Source organism: Trichoplusia ni, unplaced genomic scaffold (genome assembly GCF_003590095.1).
Source record: "Trichoplusia ni isolate ovarian cell line Hi5 unplaced genomic scaffold, tn1 tig00002967, whole genome shotgun sequence".
Lineage (NCBI taxonomy): Eukaryota > Metazoa > Arthropoda > Insecta > Lepidoptera > Noctuidae > Trichoplusia > Trichoplusia ni.
In genome coordinates, this window is record NW_020800309.1 from 31100 (window position 1) to 49798 (window position 18699).

General features: G+C 34.3%; 1 protein-coding gene across 1 annotated transcript in view; it reads left to right on the top strand.

The window, feature by feature from the left end:
• Positions 1 to 253: 253 nt before the first annotated feature.
• The window catches only part of LOC113507609, a 141476-nt gene continuing 123030 nt past the window's right edge, over positions 254 to 18699 (top strand). The window contains exon 1 of the mRNA XM_026890466.1: positions 254 to 630. Coding sequence (XP_026746267.1) covers positions 610 to 630 — 21 coding nt within the window. The 5' untranslated portion in view covers positions 254 to 609. The remainder of the gene's footprint in view (positions 631 to 18699) is intronic.

The window sequence follows — 18699 nt, forward strand, 5'->3', positions numbered from 1 at the left end:
AAATAATGATTCTGACTCTGCCAGAATTCTGAATGATCTAGCTACCGATTTCTGAACCCAGTGTATCGTTAACCATGGTGTAACTCCTAGTTAACACGATACAGTAATAACCAGAAACCAAGTGCACCGAAATGCAATTTTACGGACACACCGTGTGTTTATATAGCTGTCTCTGTTTCGCTTGAGTGTTCGTGGTGCGTTAGACGGAGAGGGTGATATCAGGTAGACGGTTCTCGGGCCGCTTTAACACGCTGTCGCCAGTCAGTGCAGTGTCGTGAACCGGGGCGGAGGTGCCGTTCGTTACTCCATTTTTTTCGTTTACAAATTACGTATTTACAAACTTTAGTGTTTTGTTTCTGACAGTGACTCCACATTTATGAATAACTACTGTAATCCTAAACACAGTGACTAATAGCGAAGCAGTTTGACTTGGTTTATTTTGATCGACGTTAAACTATTGTTTTAATTTCAGTGTTAGTTAGTTGGTGTTTTAACCTTGTGTTTGTTGATTGACGTGTGTTTTTTTCGGCGGGAGTTTATTTTGGCGCGTATGATGTAAGCAGCAGTTGGTGCCGGGTTTGATTCCCGAGTTGATATTGATTACGGAATATGCATACTTCTATGATGATGGTAAGTGAAGGTTCTATTTGAAGTTAAAGGCTTTAAATAAACGGTCGAGTGCTTTCGACTACTTAAGTACTTATCTACATAAGTAGGCTGTATGTTTAATGATACGGAACACCTGTCTTCAAAGCATATTTATGAGTTTTCGTTTCTACTTTTTCTTTTCTGTGTGACCCTAATAAATAAGACTAAAATTCCTGACACAGTTTTTAATCAAATTCAAACAGATGACGAGGACTTACTGTTATGTTATGAATTATAATATCCTAAACCAGTTTCGGTCAAATGTTGTATTTGTAAACATGGAGTGTTTTTGTATACAAACATTCGGCTACCTGGTTTTAATAGATAGTCCCTTCGGCCCCCAAACCTATCCTCAGATATTTTGCGCGAAGTTAAAAAACAAAATACTAATGACATAATCTTGACAGAAGCATACCTTTTAGATAATTCTTGATAAATAAACAATACGAAAATGTAAAAAAAGTTGCAGTAGTAGAAATACTTCAGATTTTTGGATCTTCTTGGTCAAAGATAGCGTCTGATTATGCTTAACATTTTTGTGGTGTCAAGAAATCTGACGGAACTGGAAATGATGAGTGCAAAGGTGCCTCTGAAGGCAAAAAAACATTGTGGGAATGTAAATGAAAAAGCAAAACAGATCGATCATTACACTCACGATAAATTAAGTGTTACATAATTTAAAAGTTTAAAAGATATTTATTTACAGATATTTCATAGGAAACGTTTATAAAAATAACGCTCTGGATTTATAACTCCAAATTTTTGCGTGAATCGTTTAAACTAAATGGGGGTTTATGAATATTCTCACTCAATCGTTCAAATGAACGAAAAAAGCCCATTCAAGCCAGTAAATGTATAGGCAAAGAGGTTTTGTGCTACTCCTTTCATTCATTCATTTTTACCTTTGAATTTTTCATTCATAAAGGCAATCTAGAATTCAAAATAACACAAATAATGTCATTGTGGATTGGTATAAAGGAAGGGTTAAAGTCAATAATAATAATTATTAATAAGCTACAACGAAGCAAAGCAAAAACTAATAACATACAGAAGAGCGACAGGGTATTATTATAGGAAATAAATGAACTAAAATACTAAAAGGTAAAAAAACACCTACATTTTACAAGCTGTACATTAGACCATAAATGGCCATCATTCTACACTTGCTCCTATGCCATGCCGCCATGCCATACAGATAGCAAGAGACTTGTGCAATATGTAATATGTACAAGGTAAATATAAAACAGTAATTAAACTTATTTTATACCAAGAAAGAATGTTAATAATAACTAGGACAAAGGGCTGCATTATCACTAAGTGACTAACTCAGACATCCTACGGCAGCCTAGCAGTAGGAATTATAATTAAAACTGCTAAATGTAATTCTATTCTGCACTAGTTGTTGCCTATGGGCCCGCCTGCTACAAAACGAAAATGATCCCACGGAAACATCAAATCGGGATAAAAACTATCCTAGTTTTAATCCCGGTAATAAACTGTGTACCAAGTTTCGTCTAAATCTGTTTAGACAAAAAAATCGCATTTATAATATGACTAGGATTCAAATTGTGTTTCTCTATAAACAACAAAACCACAATATTCATAACATCATATTATGACAATTCTATCAGAAATTACAAAAGAAAAACTGTATTTCTAAGAAACAAGCGATGTTTGTTAATCCATATGCTAAAGAAAATAATATTACTTCGTTGCAATCAAACGCGGACTCATAACTCGGTATGAATAAATATTGGCAACGCGCGGGCGACTGCAATCTGGGTTATCACATTTGCATGTACAAATGAACGTATTGTCTGCGACGGGTAATTAGCACAATAACTTATAATTCGGTGATGACTCTATCTTGCAAACGTAGCAGTTGTTTGTTGCGTAAGTAACTTGAGGCTTATCGTGTAACTTGCAATGTAAGTTGTCGATAATGGACGAACATAGTCTGACAATGCGTAACTGTAATCTTATTTTGTAATTAAATGTCTGCTGGTGACTTGGTGATAGAAGTCTTCGTGTATTGGATACTTCTAGTGCCTCTTATACTAATTGACCAATGTTAAACTGAATATAAATTTTCGGATTTTTTTATTTCCACATCTTCTGTCCGCATTGACTTATTGATTTTTCTCCATAAGAAAAACTTAAGAACCCCGTATTTACTATTGCTGTAATTTAACGTTTCATAAGCGCCTGTTCTGGGCCTACTAGAAAACAAAACAATTTGATTTTGAGACTCACTGGATTGAATTCAATTCAAATTATTCTATCACATCCTCTCGTCTCCTATCCATTTTGGTGGATACCGTTCTTGAAACTTACCTAATGCAGACAAAAGGCCTCAACTTGAATGTACAAGGATTACTTTAAGAATAGGTGTATTGATTTCACGTCACAGATACTCACGTAAATCTCAATTATCTCTAAAATTTCACGATGATGAATGATTAATTGTGTGAGAAAAGAATGCGTTAACTCATTGTTTGTGATGATCTTGGCGTTAATTGCAATAATTTGAATGATGTGCATGATGAGAAAAAGCTGATCGATGGCATTCTTTAGAAAGGGGAGATAATAGCATCGGATATGTCTGAATAAAGCGATGAAATCATGATATTGGATAACACTGAGTACTTTATTTTGAGTAAGGAGTTGTTATTGCATGGTAAGGGGAGATGGAATGAAAGCAGGTTTCAAAGTAGATACATGCATTGTAAACTAAAGCGTAGGTAGACCATAGAAATAATGTACGGTGAAAATATTTTTATAGAATTTCAATTGAAAGTGATTGCAGCTGAAAGTGACAAGCACAACAATAAAATCGCAGAATCTTCATAAAGTCGGTTATCACGAAATAATAACAGTACTAAATTGCCAGATGGCTTAATAGAAAATTTCTAAAACAATTGAATATCCACAAAACCGATTAGAAGCAACCGCGCAATTATTGTAATTGCAAGTTACATAAAGCAACACTAGCACCCACTGGTTGTCGAAAGACGTTGTATGATAACTCTGTCTCATACTAAACAAGATGTTAGCATAAATTGAAAGCTGTTTATGCTTTAATATCTAGTATTGTGATAAACGGGACCTAGCCACGGCTAACTCAAATTATTTGAAGTCAAAAATGTAAGCCTAAAAGAAATTCAGACCAAAAAGTAGTTTCAATGATTTGGCACAAACCGTGTTTGAATTAAAGGATTTGAGTTAATCGACTTGGGGAGGCAGTTTTTGGTTTGGTGGGGGAATCGTCTTCTACTCCTTCTTCTTCCAAGTAAGAAGTGGGTGAAGTCTTACTGAAGCCTCTCAGGAGAAGAAGTGGGGAGATTCAGGATCTGGTGTGAACCTGAACCGCCATGCAAAGTCTCTTGCATTTGATCATTGCGTGGTAATTCATGGCAATATACCATGCAGCCTTTGTTAATATTCCCCCAAATGGAAAATATTTTAAGGTTAATTTGACAATATGTTTTTATACCATATGCAAAAATAAAAAATGACTTTATGGGGTCAATTAAACGTGGCAAGTAAATAATACAGTAGTCATAAGTAGTTTTCACTGATAAGCACGGCTTGATTACTCTAGACAGATTAAAAAGTCATTGTCACAGATAAACTAATACTTCGGACAATTTATATTACATTATCTTTTGTTACGTAGGTGAACACCACACACAGCCCAATATTTCTACTGATAGTACTATTTTTTATGCTTTACTTATTATTGGAACTGTATGCAAATGCCTATTTGTAGAGATTGATCTATATATTTTGTTTTATTTTTGACTGACGGGGCGAAGGGTTTGCGAATCATACTCTTTCATTTATAATTTTAACAATATCAAACTAAATTTATTTTTTAACAATGGAAATTTTAAATATGGCTTTGGTGAAGTGCTTATTGACTGTCAATCTGCTTGTTTTGATACACCTTGAAAAGAAAACATTTAGGTGGCATGTTACTCACTATTAAAAGGTTAAATTTAATTCATGAAAAAAGATAAATTAATACTTGGTTATTATACTTTTGAGGAGAAAAACGCACATGATAGCGCAGACCTCAGTTAGCTTGAAACAAACATTTTTCATAGGTTTTTATTGCGATTAAAAACAGCGTTAAGTAATTAGACGTTACGGTCTGAAGTTTGAAGGTGTTTTACAGAATGGGTTACTGAAGACAAAACACAAGTGTCTGCTGCCAACATTTTGTAATTAAAAAAAGCCTGAACAAGCAATAAAACAGAATTAACCGAGTACTTACTTAGAATTAGTGGTTACTGTGGAAAGTTAAATAAATTCTCAACAAAATAAATTGGGATTTACTATTTTTAGAGGCTTACATTACTTAGATTCTCTTAGCTATATTTATTAGTGATTCACGGGAATCATCTACCGCTCCAGTAGAAATTCTGTGACAGATTACTAAGTCAATTTATTGACTAAAAATAAGCCTCCAGAATCTTTAGAGAGAGTTGAGAGGAAATGCATTCAACAACTTTCTATCTTTTATCACGATATCTTGGCTCCTTCCGTCCTTCATATCACAAGTGACCTTTGGACTGCAGTATGACATTTACTGGCTGGTATTATGGATCTTGTGTAACGTGGGTGTTTTAAGAAAAATCAGTCAAGTGATGATTCCGTAAAGTAGGCAAAAAACCGTGATTAAAAAAGTTCCTACATCGAATTATGAGTGAATCAAAGTTGCTTATATTCGATGTTTATTTTAATTATTTAGTGTGGCTATCAGTGTTCAGTCTTCAGTTCAAGTCAGCGACACAGGAACAGTCGGTACAGCCAGTTACAGGGAAAAAAATAATTTTCTATTTAAAACGGACACGTATCTTAAAACCTGTAACTTACAAATTCCAATGGCAATGCTAACGGAGTGAAGTTCGCGTGTTAACAGTATATTGCATTATTGCCTTGATGAATTGTTTAATTAACACTTTATTGGCCGCAAGGTTATTTCAGTACCGTTCGAGCAGGTGGGGAATGTACTGAATTAGACTGTGTGTTTGTTGCGTCATTGTGTTAAACGGCTGAACTGTTTTTGATGTGAGAAGTTATGTTTACAGAATTAGTGAAGTATTTTTATTAACATTTAGATCTTATGTAAAGCGGTGTTTTTTTTATTTCAACGAATTGTTGTATCATAACTATATAGAATCTACGTATAAAGTATGTTTAATTGGGAAAACTTTTAATATGATCATGAATACTAATTATTAATTTAAGTCTACTTCTAAACGTTATTATGTTTTCTTGTAAAATAAACTTTGAACTTTGCTATGTTTTTGATGTTGGCAATAATTTCTTGTAATAGAAAATCTTCTCAAGATTTACGTTTAGTCCTAGGTTTATTTTTTAGATTTTCCACTTCATAAAACTTTGTCTAAGAAACATTGTAAACATGTCTTGTTTATGTAACAGCTTGTTAAGTAAAATTAATTAGTATTTTTCTTAGTAATTTTTAATTAAAAGGTTAGCTTTAGTAGTCTAAAGAAAATGTAGGTGAGATGTAAGGAGTCAGTGTTTGAGGGAAAATATTTATAAGAAACCGACTAGTACTTTACTTACAGCGACCGGTCGCGTGACGTCATCGCACAACGTCATGAAAACCATAGCTATATACAGAACTATATAAAGTATGGTCTCATTATCAAAAATAAAAATTGTGGAGGCGGTATTAGTGACGCCATTTTAGGCCACCCGCATTCTCCTGAATTCTAATTACTTAGATTGAAACCTCACTTTTTACCGACGATGTTTTGTGACGTTTTGAATTTACTTTTTTCTTTGACGCGTTTTTTTTATGGATTAAGTATTGGATACGTATTTTTTGGTACATAAACCAAAAAATACATATCCAATACTTTCGAATATTCTGCCTTACGGACTTATTCGATATTTTTTGGCAAACATCCTATTTTCCAAACCAAGAATATTGAATTTACCGTACAAAATCAGCCAGCAGGGAACATGGTAAACCTTTAAAAAGGTGTTAAAATGAATTGTTTACACGAATACTCTGCCAACAAAAATTAAAATCTGTTTTCGATTCATTTGTCTGACTTGTAAATCCCTAATCATCATTCTTCCCATCATTCAAAAGATAATGCATCAGCCTCATGGTCGTAGAGATTAATTTTAGCTATGTGTGATTGATCGTTAAACAAAAAGTAATTCCGTGCGGTAAAAAATGACGTTTTATTATAGTTTTTTAGCGTCTATCATGTCTGTCTAGGTCTTTTTATGGAGCGTACAGGTACTTCTTCTAGATCTTAAGTTTTTGTTGTTGTTCAGATTTATATCATTACAAGATCTTACATGCTTGCTTTGATAGTATTCTGAGATTAAATAAAAGGTATGAAGTTTGGTCTATTGGTGGCAATGACTGCTATATATCTATAAGGACATTTCCACCCTGGACAAATGCTTATTGTGATGAGCACTATCATTTGTTCTGTGTCTGGGTGTAATTTATCCATATTATGTACCTATGTGATTAGATATAATACGAAAAACAGTTGTAGCCGCTTTTTTGCCCTTAGTACCGTTATTTTAACTTGTGGCTTACCCCTACCACTTTTTTGCCCTTAGTACCGTTATTCAGCCGGACTGTCGACTTTTAAGAAGCGAGACAGAAAACTACAGTACTCATAGCGGCGTCTCGCTTATATAATAGCCTATTCCCAGACCTCATTCAAACATGCTGATTAATACACTTAAATTGCTTTAAAGGATAAAGTCACAATGTTAACAAATTACAATTCCTAGTATTATTTGTTGAACAAGGAAAATCGATATTTATTTTACAGACATTATATAACTACATATGTATATTCTCACGGAATTCTAAGAATACAATACAAATAGTCTACCTATCGGTCTAGTATACTTATGTAAGTTTTATCTGACTTCATATGAATCTAGGTGAGAAATACTAGTTGTTGTAAAATAAACAAATTCGTCTGAATTTCTATTATCGACCGGCGTCGATGTGAGAAACAATTGAATGCGCATGAGTTGGCGCGTTACATAATAAGTAATAATAGGTTTTATAGGTAAGCTACGATTGTAAAATGTTTGAATGAATATCTTTTTATTTAACATTACTGCCTTTGCTCGTAGATTCAATTCGAATTCCTCCAATATAAGGGCATAATTTTATGAAACACGTGACTATGATTTGTCATTTCAACACATTTAAGAGATTTGTTCAGCGTCAGAGTCTATGCACATATAATAAAATTTATTTGTTAGTGCCTCAAAATTAATATACGGAAACAAATTTGTTACATTCACAAAATTATGTGAATGAGTACTGTAACTTCAATCGGTTAGTTCCGAAACTAGTTTAGCTCGGATTTCTATTTTGATTCGTTTATCAATCCTGAAATAATACTATCAAACCAAACGAAGATCGATAGCGATAATCGATCGAGTAGCGATCAATGTTATTAGCATTGCGTTTATAAGCGATCAATGTTTACGACGAAAACTTGTCCTGAGTTTGGGTGTCTGTGCATGACATGACTGTTCCTAAAAGACACAAGTACTAAATTCCTTAGAACTTCGCCGGATTCGAAATAAAAAAAAATAACTAGGTGTGTTTTTCTACAAACACGTTTGTCCTATTTGTTATCTTAGTTTCGCTTGTTTACATGTATTATGTTAATATAGAGTCTAGTGCCGCTCTCGCGAGCCTATCTAAGTAATAATTTACATATCTATGTTAGTACAAATAATAAGCGAAGCGACTGACGTACTAAGCCTAACTGTGTTAATGTTTAAGTGACTATCGCTGTTAGTCGACCAGTACTCGGAAACTTTATTAAAATAATTATTAAGAGAAAATCGCTAAGGAATCGCAACAATATGTAATAAGTAATTTAGGGTGACTTTGAAGTTTTAAAGACTTGTATCGCATGGTTGATTAAAAAAATTGAATATGATGTGTACAAAGATTACTGTAAGGAAGAATTACTTAAAAAAAGAATTTGTTTCCGCACAAAAAAATACAATCGTGAGATAAAAAGGAAGTCAGCACGACGTTGCATGCCATTCGCTGGCAACCCTGAACGCGTGTTATGTAACGCACAGATGTTAAAACATGTTATGGCAACACCGATTATTGTTTCACTGCGCTTTGGGAATATTGCGAGAATATTCGACGTAGTCCAGGAACAGCACCCGTCCGAATAGCACCGGCGCGAATAGCACCGAGCCTAGTCCACGAACAGCACCTATCAATATTTTTGGCAGGTGCTATTCGTGGATACAAATTTATTTTATTATTTGTGTCCACGAACAGCACCTACGGCTCGGCAGCCTAGTGCTGGGATGCATTTGTTTAACAGGACGTTATTAAATGAAAAATATCGATAAAATCACTAGAACGTTTATTAAGAACTCGGTCTAGGCGACATTTAAATATAAGAAAAAACAATAAAAAGTCTTATGATAATAATTACTAATCTTACAAAATTATAAATCTGTAACACTTTCTTAATTTTTAATGTATCACAATCAGTCTATTCACATCAAAGGTGATGAGAGTAGCGATACTGTGTAACGTGCAAAGACACGTGACACAGTATCGCTACTCTACAATTCTTATAGGGTGCAGCTTGTCGTACCCTTGCGCATTGCGAGCAAGCAATTTTCGACCGAGTCCACCCATCGGACGCCATACATTGGACCTTTGGCTGATAGTGCGTTAAGACTGTTTATCGTGTAGCCGTGATTTCTTGTCACTGTTCTAGCGACGCGACAATGCGCCGGAGCACACGAAAGTAATTATTATCATAAGACTTTTTATTGTTTTTTCTTATATTTAAATGTCGCCTAGACCGAGTTCTTAATAAACGTTCTAGTGATTTTATCGATATTTTTCATTTAATAATGTCCTGTTAAACAAATGCATCCCAGCACTAGGCTGCCGAGCCGTAGGTGCTGTTCGTGGACACAAATAATAAAATAAATTTGTATCCACGAATAGCACCTGCCAAAAATATTGATAGGTGCTGTTCGTGGACTAGGCTCGGTGCTATTCGCGCCGGTGCTATTCGGACGGGTGCTGTTCCTGGACTACGTCGAATATTCGATAGCCATCAAGTCTATTAAGTGTTATTATAATTGTTCTGTTGCACAAATTGGAAATTAACATTCGTATATTTGAACAGCTGTGGAGAGTTAAAACGTTGGTCACTGAATATTGCTTGATGATTTGTAACGTCCTTGGGGTTCAGGACACTACCTGTCAACAGTTCCTCTAGTAACATCCTACAATCATTAACGTCAATAAAAAACACTGCAATGTATGGAAATGTCATTTCGCTATGGTTAGTAGTATGACTTTGACCTGTCATGTCCATACATTTAAGTGTTTTCTATCAATTCTAGCCATTGTCGAAATGTCTCATGGCCAATAGGGCTGCCCACTAAGACGCTGGTAATACTGGCAAAGATGGTCTTAGTAGGGCTGTGAGACAGTCGAACAGTTCCCAAATGATATCAATGCTTATTCAGGGTTGCGTCATGGGAGCATCGCAGACAGACACAAAAAGCAGCCTGATCTACCGAGTATTACATTTAGGGTGAAATTATCGATATGGATAAAATTAAGCTTGGGTCTAATTAGCAGAAAAGTTTTCGGTAAAAAAAGCAGTCAAATTCAACGACTATAATGTTACACACATAATGTTCTTTTTGAACGCAATTTACAGATATTTGGTAGGTTTAACATTTAATGAAGACGTATATTACATACAATACAACTCATAACATAATAACTCTAAAAATATATCTGAATTCGACGCCGAAACGAACGTCGCGGTTTCAATTTCAACTGAAATTATTTGTCAATCTCTTATAAGAATATTGTTTTGTATGTCTTAACTTCTAACAAATAAATTAATGACAAAATGTCGAAATGATCTCATTACCGACCCCTTTTATTACACTAAGAAGGAATTAAAATCAAGGTATTTTTTTATACTATGCCTATCTTTTCTCTTGGGTACTCTCAACTCTGGATAAGTACTTGGGTAAGGGGAAGAAGCGGTTAGTGTCGGACTCTTACTCTCTACTTGCCTTTTAATATATTTTTTTTTCAAATCATCATTTCTTTTTGTTTCACACTGTCATCACGGTTGAGGTATAGATGTGTGAAGGAAAAAACCATTGCACGCATATGCACTAAACACCTTCTGCCTTCAACTTTGAACCTTCACATTTCAATAATTTGAGCATCGATTTATTATTTGAAATTCAATTTTAACCTAAAAACAAATCCTGTTCCGAATAAAATCAAATTACTCATCTTCAAAAGCATTTAAAACACTATTTTTTTATTTGGTCTCGCGTAATATCGCTAACATACTACTGCTCATTACAAAACAATTTTATCTACCTATGATATAATAATATCGGAATATGAACGCTCGTTAAATATATTAAAGTCCTAAGTTCCCTAAAGTTAGTCGTAGGTGTTAGTATTACCCATATATTAGATGAGGGTAGTCTGAAATTGATTGATTGCACCCTCGGTAGCAATATTCCGACCTAGTAATGTGTTTCGTAATAACCGGCAAATATTTAGGTATGTTAACGTACTATTACAAGAGATTGGTTTTAGGCTGTAAAGTACCTGGTGTTAATTTGATGCTTTCCTGCGTAAAGTGACTTTTAGTTCTAGTAACATCTGTTGAAGTTATTTCTTTTAATCATTATTGTGATTTTCTAGTGTTTTTTTTATTCAAGCCAAAGAAACTACTATTATTGTTTACAAGATCGCTGTATTTTCAATTTTTGTAAATAATTGTTTTTGCCGACGATTCTTCAATTTATGTGTTTTTGTGATATAGGCTACAGATTTATCCCAAACCTATTGACGAATGAACTTTACCAACGGTCATATAGTATCAAATTTAGACAATAGAGTTGAATTAATTTAGCTTCTTTCGTAGCTTATCCACAATGTAAGTTTATTCAGCTAAAGTTCTAGAAAAAAGTAAGTCATTAAAAACATAAAAAGTCACCAAAATATGCAATAGTAAACCGTGCTTAATCAATTAAGAATATGTCACACGATAGTCGCCGCAAATTCTTTACACTGGATCCATTCAACCGTATTTACTGAGCCATATCGCACAATTGGGGAGCCACCGTCAAAACTAACAATAAACTACCCCCTGAGGTGGTATTACCACTTTAATAAAAGCATTTCTTAACACTTATTTTAACGGGTAAGGGGCATAATACATTCATTTGAAATAAAATTTTATTCATAGTTATTCAAACACATTTTAATTTGAGTTCGCATTATTCGAAAGACTTTGTATAATAGAATTGTGAATGCAGAAGTTCACAGACCGGTTTCTTAAGGAGGGGGTTGCAGTCAAACCATGGAACAAGTTAAAAAGAAAGGAATTAAGTACTAATATTGTTGCTATGGTAACCTAACACCTTTTTGTAAACTAACAATTCAAAAACGTTAATGCTGATCAAATCGTTTTCACTTGATACAGAGTTGACTAGTCTAAAAGGATTTAAAAAAATATCTTTGTGACATGTCCAAATCTATGAATTTACACATTAGTTGTTTCTATATTGTTGCCCGCGACTTCATTCCCGTGGTTGTGTTTTTTCAGTGTGTGATGGTATATAGCCTAAAACCTTCCTCGATGAATGGTCTATTCAACACAATAATATTTTTTCGATTTGATCCAGTAGTTCCTCAGATTAGCGCGTTCAAACATACAAAAATAAATTTAAAAAGAACTTGTCAAAGAGTTATCTATCAACCCATTTTTACATCGTGATTGTAAATATGGAAGCTATCTTAAATTACTTATGGTTTCGTATTTCACTCAAAGCATTTCTGTACTTCCACATAAAGGATGTTTCCGGCATAACATAATTTCCATATCGAATAAGAAAACCAATTCCGAAAACAAGTGTTTGTCTAACGCTTGGTTCAGACGTACGACTCTATGCAATTATGGCATTATAAATGTATTTGTGTTATCTGCTAAGAAATTAATTTTTAAAACGACTTCCACACTATTTAATTTAATCCTTGTGTCGCGCAAACCATCAAGCTACATTCTTTGATGTTTTCAATCGAATTCGATGTTCAAAATCCTCCCAAAAATCATACAGCCGACAGTAAAATCTTATTAGAAGAAAGCCATATCAAAACAAACCTTCACAATCGAACGCGGGCTATGAAATATGCAAATGCATTTATAATTCAAGTCGAGAGCTACAGCCTGGGCGCCTCGCCGTAATCCAAAGCTAAGATGGGCTCAAGTGGCTAAATGCAAGCATAATTAACATGCTATGGATCAACTGAGATCATTATCTGAGGGATTCGGTATTTTGAAAGGCGTTTAGGATGACAGTGATTTTTGTCATCACCGTTATGGTTTATAAACCTTCTTTATATTTTAGAAACCGATTTTTACACATTTACACAAATTTTATCCAAAACAATATATGAGAAAAAATGCTGTATAATGTTTTTTAACACTTGACGACAGTTTCGAATTAAGGAATAACCGAATTTCAAGGATCAAATAAAACATTTCACTATGGACCGACAGACAGACAGAGGGACAGGTGAAAATAAATAAAACCTCGTAATAAACTAAGACAGTTAGCAATTCCTAATATCCACAACACAGCGTGTTTACTTCTTTCCTCCAATTAACACTTAATTTTGTTCCTACATTTAGGCATAAGGTACACCGTATCAGCACCTTAAATTACATCAATTTAATAACTAATGGACATGAATTATGTGCCTTAGATTCACGTTATTGCCCTTTGCGACATAAATCAGATGAATCACCGAGCTATTCCTACCTTTATTGATGTAATTTTCGTTATATTACAACTCCTACGCACAAATATGATACTCACTTTCTCTGCCTGAAATTGATAGTGTTCTGTTGGTTGTGAACGTAAATTAAAGAAGGTTAATATAGGTATAAGAATGTTCAGATGTTGTGTTGTAAATGGTTCGGTCAAATTGAATTGAATTTTGGAATCCATGATACGAGATTTTTAATGCTAACAACGTTGTCATTAGGACTGCTTTTAGATACTGAATTTTAAATCATAAGGCTTTACTTCCATTCATGACAATGATTTTGTTTTATTAAGTATAATGAGGTCATCCCGACAGTTGAGGGTTGAAATAAGCAAAATTCCGAAAGAGATAGTTCGTAAAAATTAGATTAATACTTTTTTTTAAATCCATTCAGCATTCTGCCTTTTTAAAATGGAACCTAACATTTAACTCAAACCTCAAAAAGTCTTTCTTGCATTGAAACCGAAAACCCTTTGTACCCACACAATAGGCTTACAAAGATATAGTAGACTTCGATAAAATGTATGAAACGTCGGGTATCCAATTCAAAATATCTGATTGAGATAAAATGTTTCATCTGAGTATTGAGATCCGAAGAATGTGAGTGACAATTGTGAAATAGATCATGATAATACGAAGTGGGGATTTTGGAGAATGTCGGATAACGTATAATAATATGTAGGTTCGATGTGTTGTGGATATAGCAATTTCAGTGATAAAGATAGAAGAATTCTTTTGTTTCATTTTTGATTTTCGTCAATTCTGGACAGTGGCAGCACTGATTCTTATAAAAAATTGGGATTTTGACAACAAAAATGGTTTTGATTGTTTAGTCAGTCAGACAGAAATCCAAAAATATTGGATACGTATCTTTTCTTTTGTCTTGTAGACATTAAAGGGTGATTTAAAATCTCGTGTGACGTCACTAACCAGTACGCTTTTTACCAGGAAGTGATGTTTTTAGCCCACAACAGTCTGGGCAAAGTCCTCAAAATTATAAAAGGAGTGGGTCCTTTCATAATTTTTATTCCAAGTTTCCTCAAGGCTCAAACCAGTAACTTAGCTAGTGATATTAATGACAGTTTTTTTCGACCGTTGGACTTTACAAATTGCGCAACGAAATCCGCAATGCCCTGAGGGTTTCGTATCGCAATTATGTAATTTGCCAAACGAACGTCATTTTTTTCCTGCAAATATCATTTTTGACAGCGATACCACTGTTGAGGCTTTTTTAAATTATGGTTATAGCTCCGTCATTCCTCTATTGCATTCAGTTGGGGTAACTTCAATTAGATACAATGGAACAATACAATTAAAAAAAATGAACCTCAACGATTGCTGAGTTACAAAATTTATAGAGGTAGAGTGTGGTAGGATACTTTTGGTGACCTCTTAATTTTATTTAGAAACTTCAATCGTTTTCAACTCAGCTGTATAAATATTCACACTTCATTACACTTTCCTTAATCCTCGAGCTCCTAAAAGTTCTAAAAACTTGGTAAAGCAAGAGATTTTTGAGTAAAACATCATAAAAACACAAATAGGTTCTTTGATGCCCGGATTGACGAAAAAATAAAAAATAAAACTTTCTTTAAAAGATAACGTGGAAATAAAACAAAGTGTTTACTGTTTTCTTGGATTTGTGAATTGAAGCTTGAATTCAGAGGTTTTAAAGTATAACCCACATAAGCCTGGAATTAAAAATGAACTTAAATATGTATGTCTGTCAGTCTACTTTAGCATGTGACATGATGGCAACTGGAAACGGAGTGACGTATTGTTATATTATTATCACCACGTTAGCTCACTGCGGATCTGCGATTTCAGATTCCGTAATTAAGGTTTTCTCGCAATGTTTTTCTTTACCGTTTATCAAAGGTGTCTGAGAATAATTCAGACAGTACACATAACTTTAAAGTCACATAGCTACTTAGCCTGTAACGATCTAACCTTCCCCTTGTACATACAAATCTATAGTTTATTATAATTCCAGGACATCAAATACCTACTTCTTTAATACATAGCCATAAACTTTCCTCCCTACTAACACACTTACCTAATCGTAACCAAACAACTGATGATTTAACCTACAATAAAAATGACTCCTTACGTGCAGTCGGAGATAAAGCCTCGATATATTTACAAGATAGTGCAGCTTATGTAAACAGTTTACCTGTAATACTTATCGTTTATGATAGCTATTCGGTTTTGGGTGAGCCTGATATCGCCAAGGACACGACGATAACGTTCTTAGTAGTTCTTCGGCTGTAGATAAGGAGGCATTAGGTTTTGCTCTTGTATTTGTATTTTATAAATTGCTTTTTTGCCCATTTTGATCTTCATTTGTATTTTGTTTGTCGGGATTTGGTCTTTGTTTGGTGTAGGACAGGGTTATCTTTGCTAGGAATTTGGTAGTTGCTGTTTTGTTTTTATTTGAATATTTTTAGGTTTTGGGTGTCGTAATATATGATAATTATACGTAGTTTCTGTAATAACTGTGCAATCTTGTTAAGTAATGAAGTCGTTATGAACTACCAAATTCCCTTTTTTTATTTGATATCCCCAAAGCGGAGACCCAGTTTAAAAATCCACTTACTTATATGGACTTAAAAAAAGGGACATTTGCCATCAGTTTTGCTAAAAACAGAAACCTATAATTTAGCTAAACATTTTTGGATTCCTATGAAATTTTTGGCCACACCTTTAAAACTTCGTATTTTATCTCTTTACTGAAAATGACATTTAAAAATCACCATCCAGCATCCTGAGACGTCATTGTATTAAGAACCCACATTTAAAACCAGGTCAGATTGATCAATCAATGCAAATGATATGAGGAGACAGACCTTAAAGAGCGCGATCAATTAACAAGGGATATTATCAAACAGTGCACGCATTTACCGACGTTCATGGTAATTACTATACATCTCATGATCGTTGGTAATTGCTCAACTATTGCATCATCATTGTGACTGTATACCCCGAAGGTAAAGTTAAGTTAAGATAAAGTTTTATCAGTATGAGAATACATGTATTCGGAATTCTAAGTTTTGCACTAGTGACTAAAATGGAGAAATTCGATAATACTTTTCACCGGTAGATTGTTAGGGTTTACCCAAATGGACGAAACGGACTCTACTGCTGAGGCATCGCTGTCTACCTGTATGTCTATTTGTCTTTCACCAGGCTGTATTTTATAAGCCGTGATAGTTAGACTGTTAAAATTATCACAGATGATGTATTTTGTTACCACTTATACATCAAAGCTTCCGAGTTTCGGAAAGCACGTAAAATGTGGGTCCTGCTGTCTTTCTCCGGGTGTATTAATTGTCCTCCCATTGGGCTATAAGAGTAATGGACATAGAGTGCACCTGTCTTATCACAAACTCTTGTGCTGTATAATAAGTACTACACAGCTGGCAGGTGTGTCGCGACATTAGTCTGGTCTGGACTTATCTTATTATGGTGTTTCTTAATACAATACATAATGTTGAATTTTAAAATGGTTCCTGTAATTATACTCATTTATCCTAATTCGAAGTTTCCTACAAACAAATAGGAATCGTCATCATCATATCACCATTCATTCACCAATTGCTTAATATAGACATATTCCTTTTACGCATAAATCTCAGCTGAACAGGAAACTACTATAATCCCATACAAGTCCACATCCCCACGCCCACTGCATCGATCATAGCCGTGTATCGGTTAGCGAGCGGATGCGCTTGCGCACACAGCCGTCTAAAATTAACACGTCGCGTGTAAAAACCGCGCCGGCAACGTAAACAGTTTACATTTAGCTCTCAGTACATAGCGATAGGAAATCGATTGATACTTCACAGAGGAAACCGCTTTATAAGTTAACAAGTATTATGATCTCTTTCTTAAACGAATGCAATTTGGTTTGGTAAATTTGTGAGAAGGAAACATGAGTAGCTCCAATAGCTGCATCTAAAAATACAGTGCAATTTGACATTTTCATTTTTCTTGTAAACCTTTTTGTGCGGACTGTAGACATTGGGATAGTAAAACTTGGTGTGTTTGCTTCTTAAAGTCAGGTAGACTGAGCTATTAATATGAAAGTCTAGCTGAATGCGATCCTTCGGGAATATGCAATCGAGGTAAAACTATCCTATGTTTTAATGTAAGTTATAAACTATCGGTGTACCAAATTTCGGATTCCGATCAGTGGATGAGTAGTGAAGTGCGTAAAAGAGTAACAAATATCCATCCATACCTAAAAACTTTCGCGTCTATAATAATAGGAATAGCTTGTTTATAATGATGTTCTCTTATTAAATAACCCATTTCCTGGCTGGCCTGTATTTAAAGGTAAGAAAGTGAAAACTAAAGTAGTTACATCCGTAATAACAGATCCAACAGAAAATATCAAATCGAACATCAAGATGGAAGGTCCACTCATCGTTCTCCAACAATATCCTTAAAACACATCGTAAACATTAGCAGTCGTAAGACCACCTGCGTCTATATGTCAAACGGATGGACCAAGTGCCAAGCATTCATCGCCATGATTAATATTCACTATCGGGTGTCTGGCCATTAACATGTGCATATGAACTAAAATACTATGCAAGGAAACCTGCGATTAGACATACCGCTGGTAAAGGAATTGATATAATAGAGCATAATTATATGTAAGTAGATGCTGAAACAATGACAGAATGTGATGCAGAAATTGAATTTTCGCAACTGAAGTATTTAGGTATTGACGGTGTTGTTCATATTTCGTATATTGTTGAAATTTCTGTAGAGAAATAGAATAACATTTTAGATCCATGTTTAAATGCGACCAAGAGGGCATCTTGGTAATAGACGGGAGAGTTGCAATTAGAAGTGATATAAAGCTCTGGGTCAGTCCCTAATATGGTGAAGTATTTAAAGAAGATATTGATTAAGAAGATGTTAAAGACTTTTGGCTGGTCCTAATAATCAATTTAGTCAACTTACAAGTTTGTTTATTACCCTGATACAAATTGGTTTTACCAAACACTAAAATACGTCAACATCACACTTTTTGAATAAGGAGAATTGTGCAGTTACCGCAAATTTACTCACTGACCACCAAACCTTATTGTTTACTTTTTTAATGTAGTGACGAAATAAATTTTACTTGGAACAGGTAAGCGAATTTG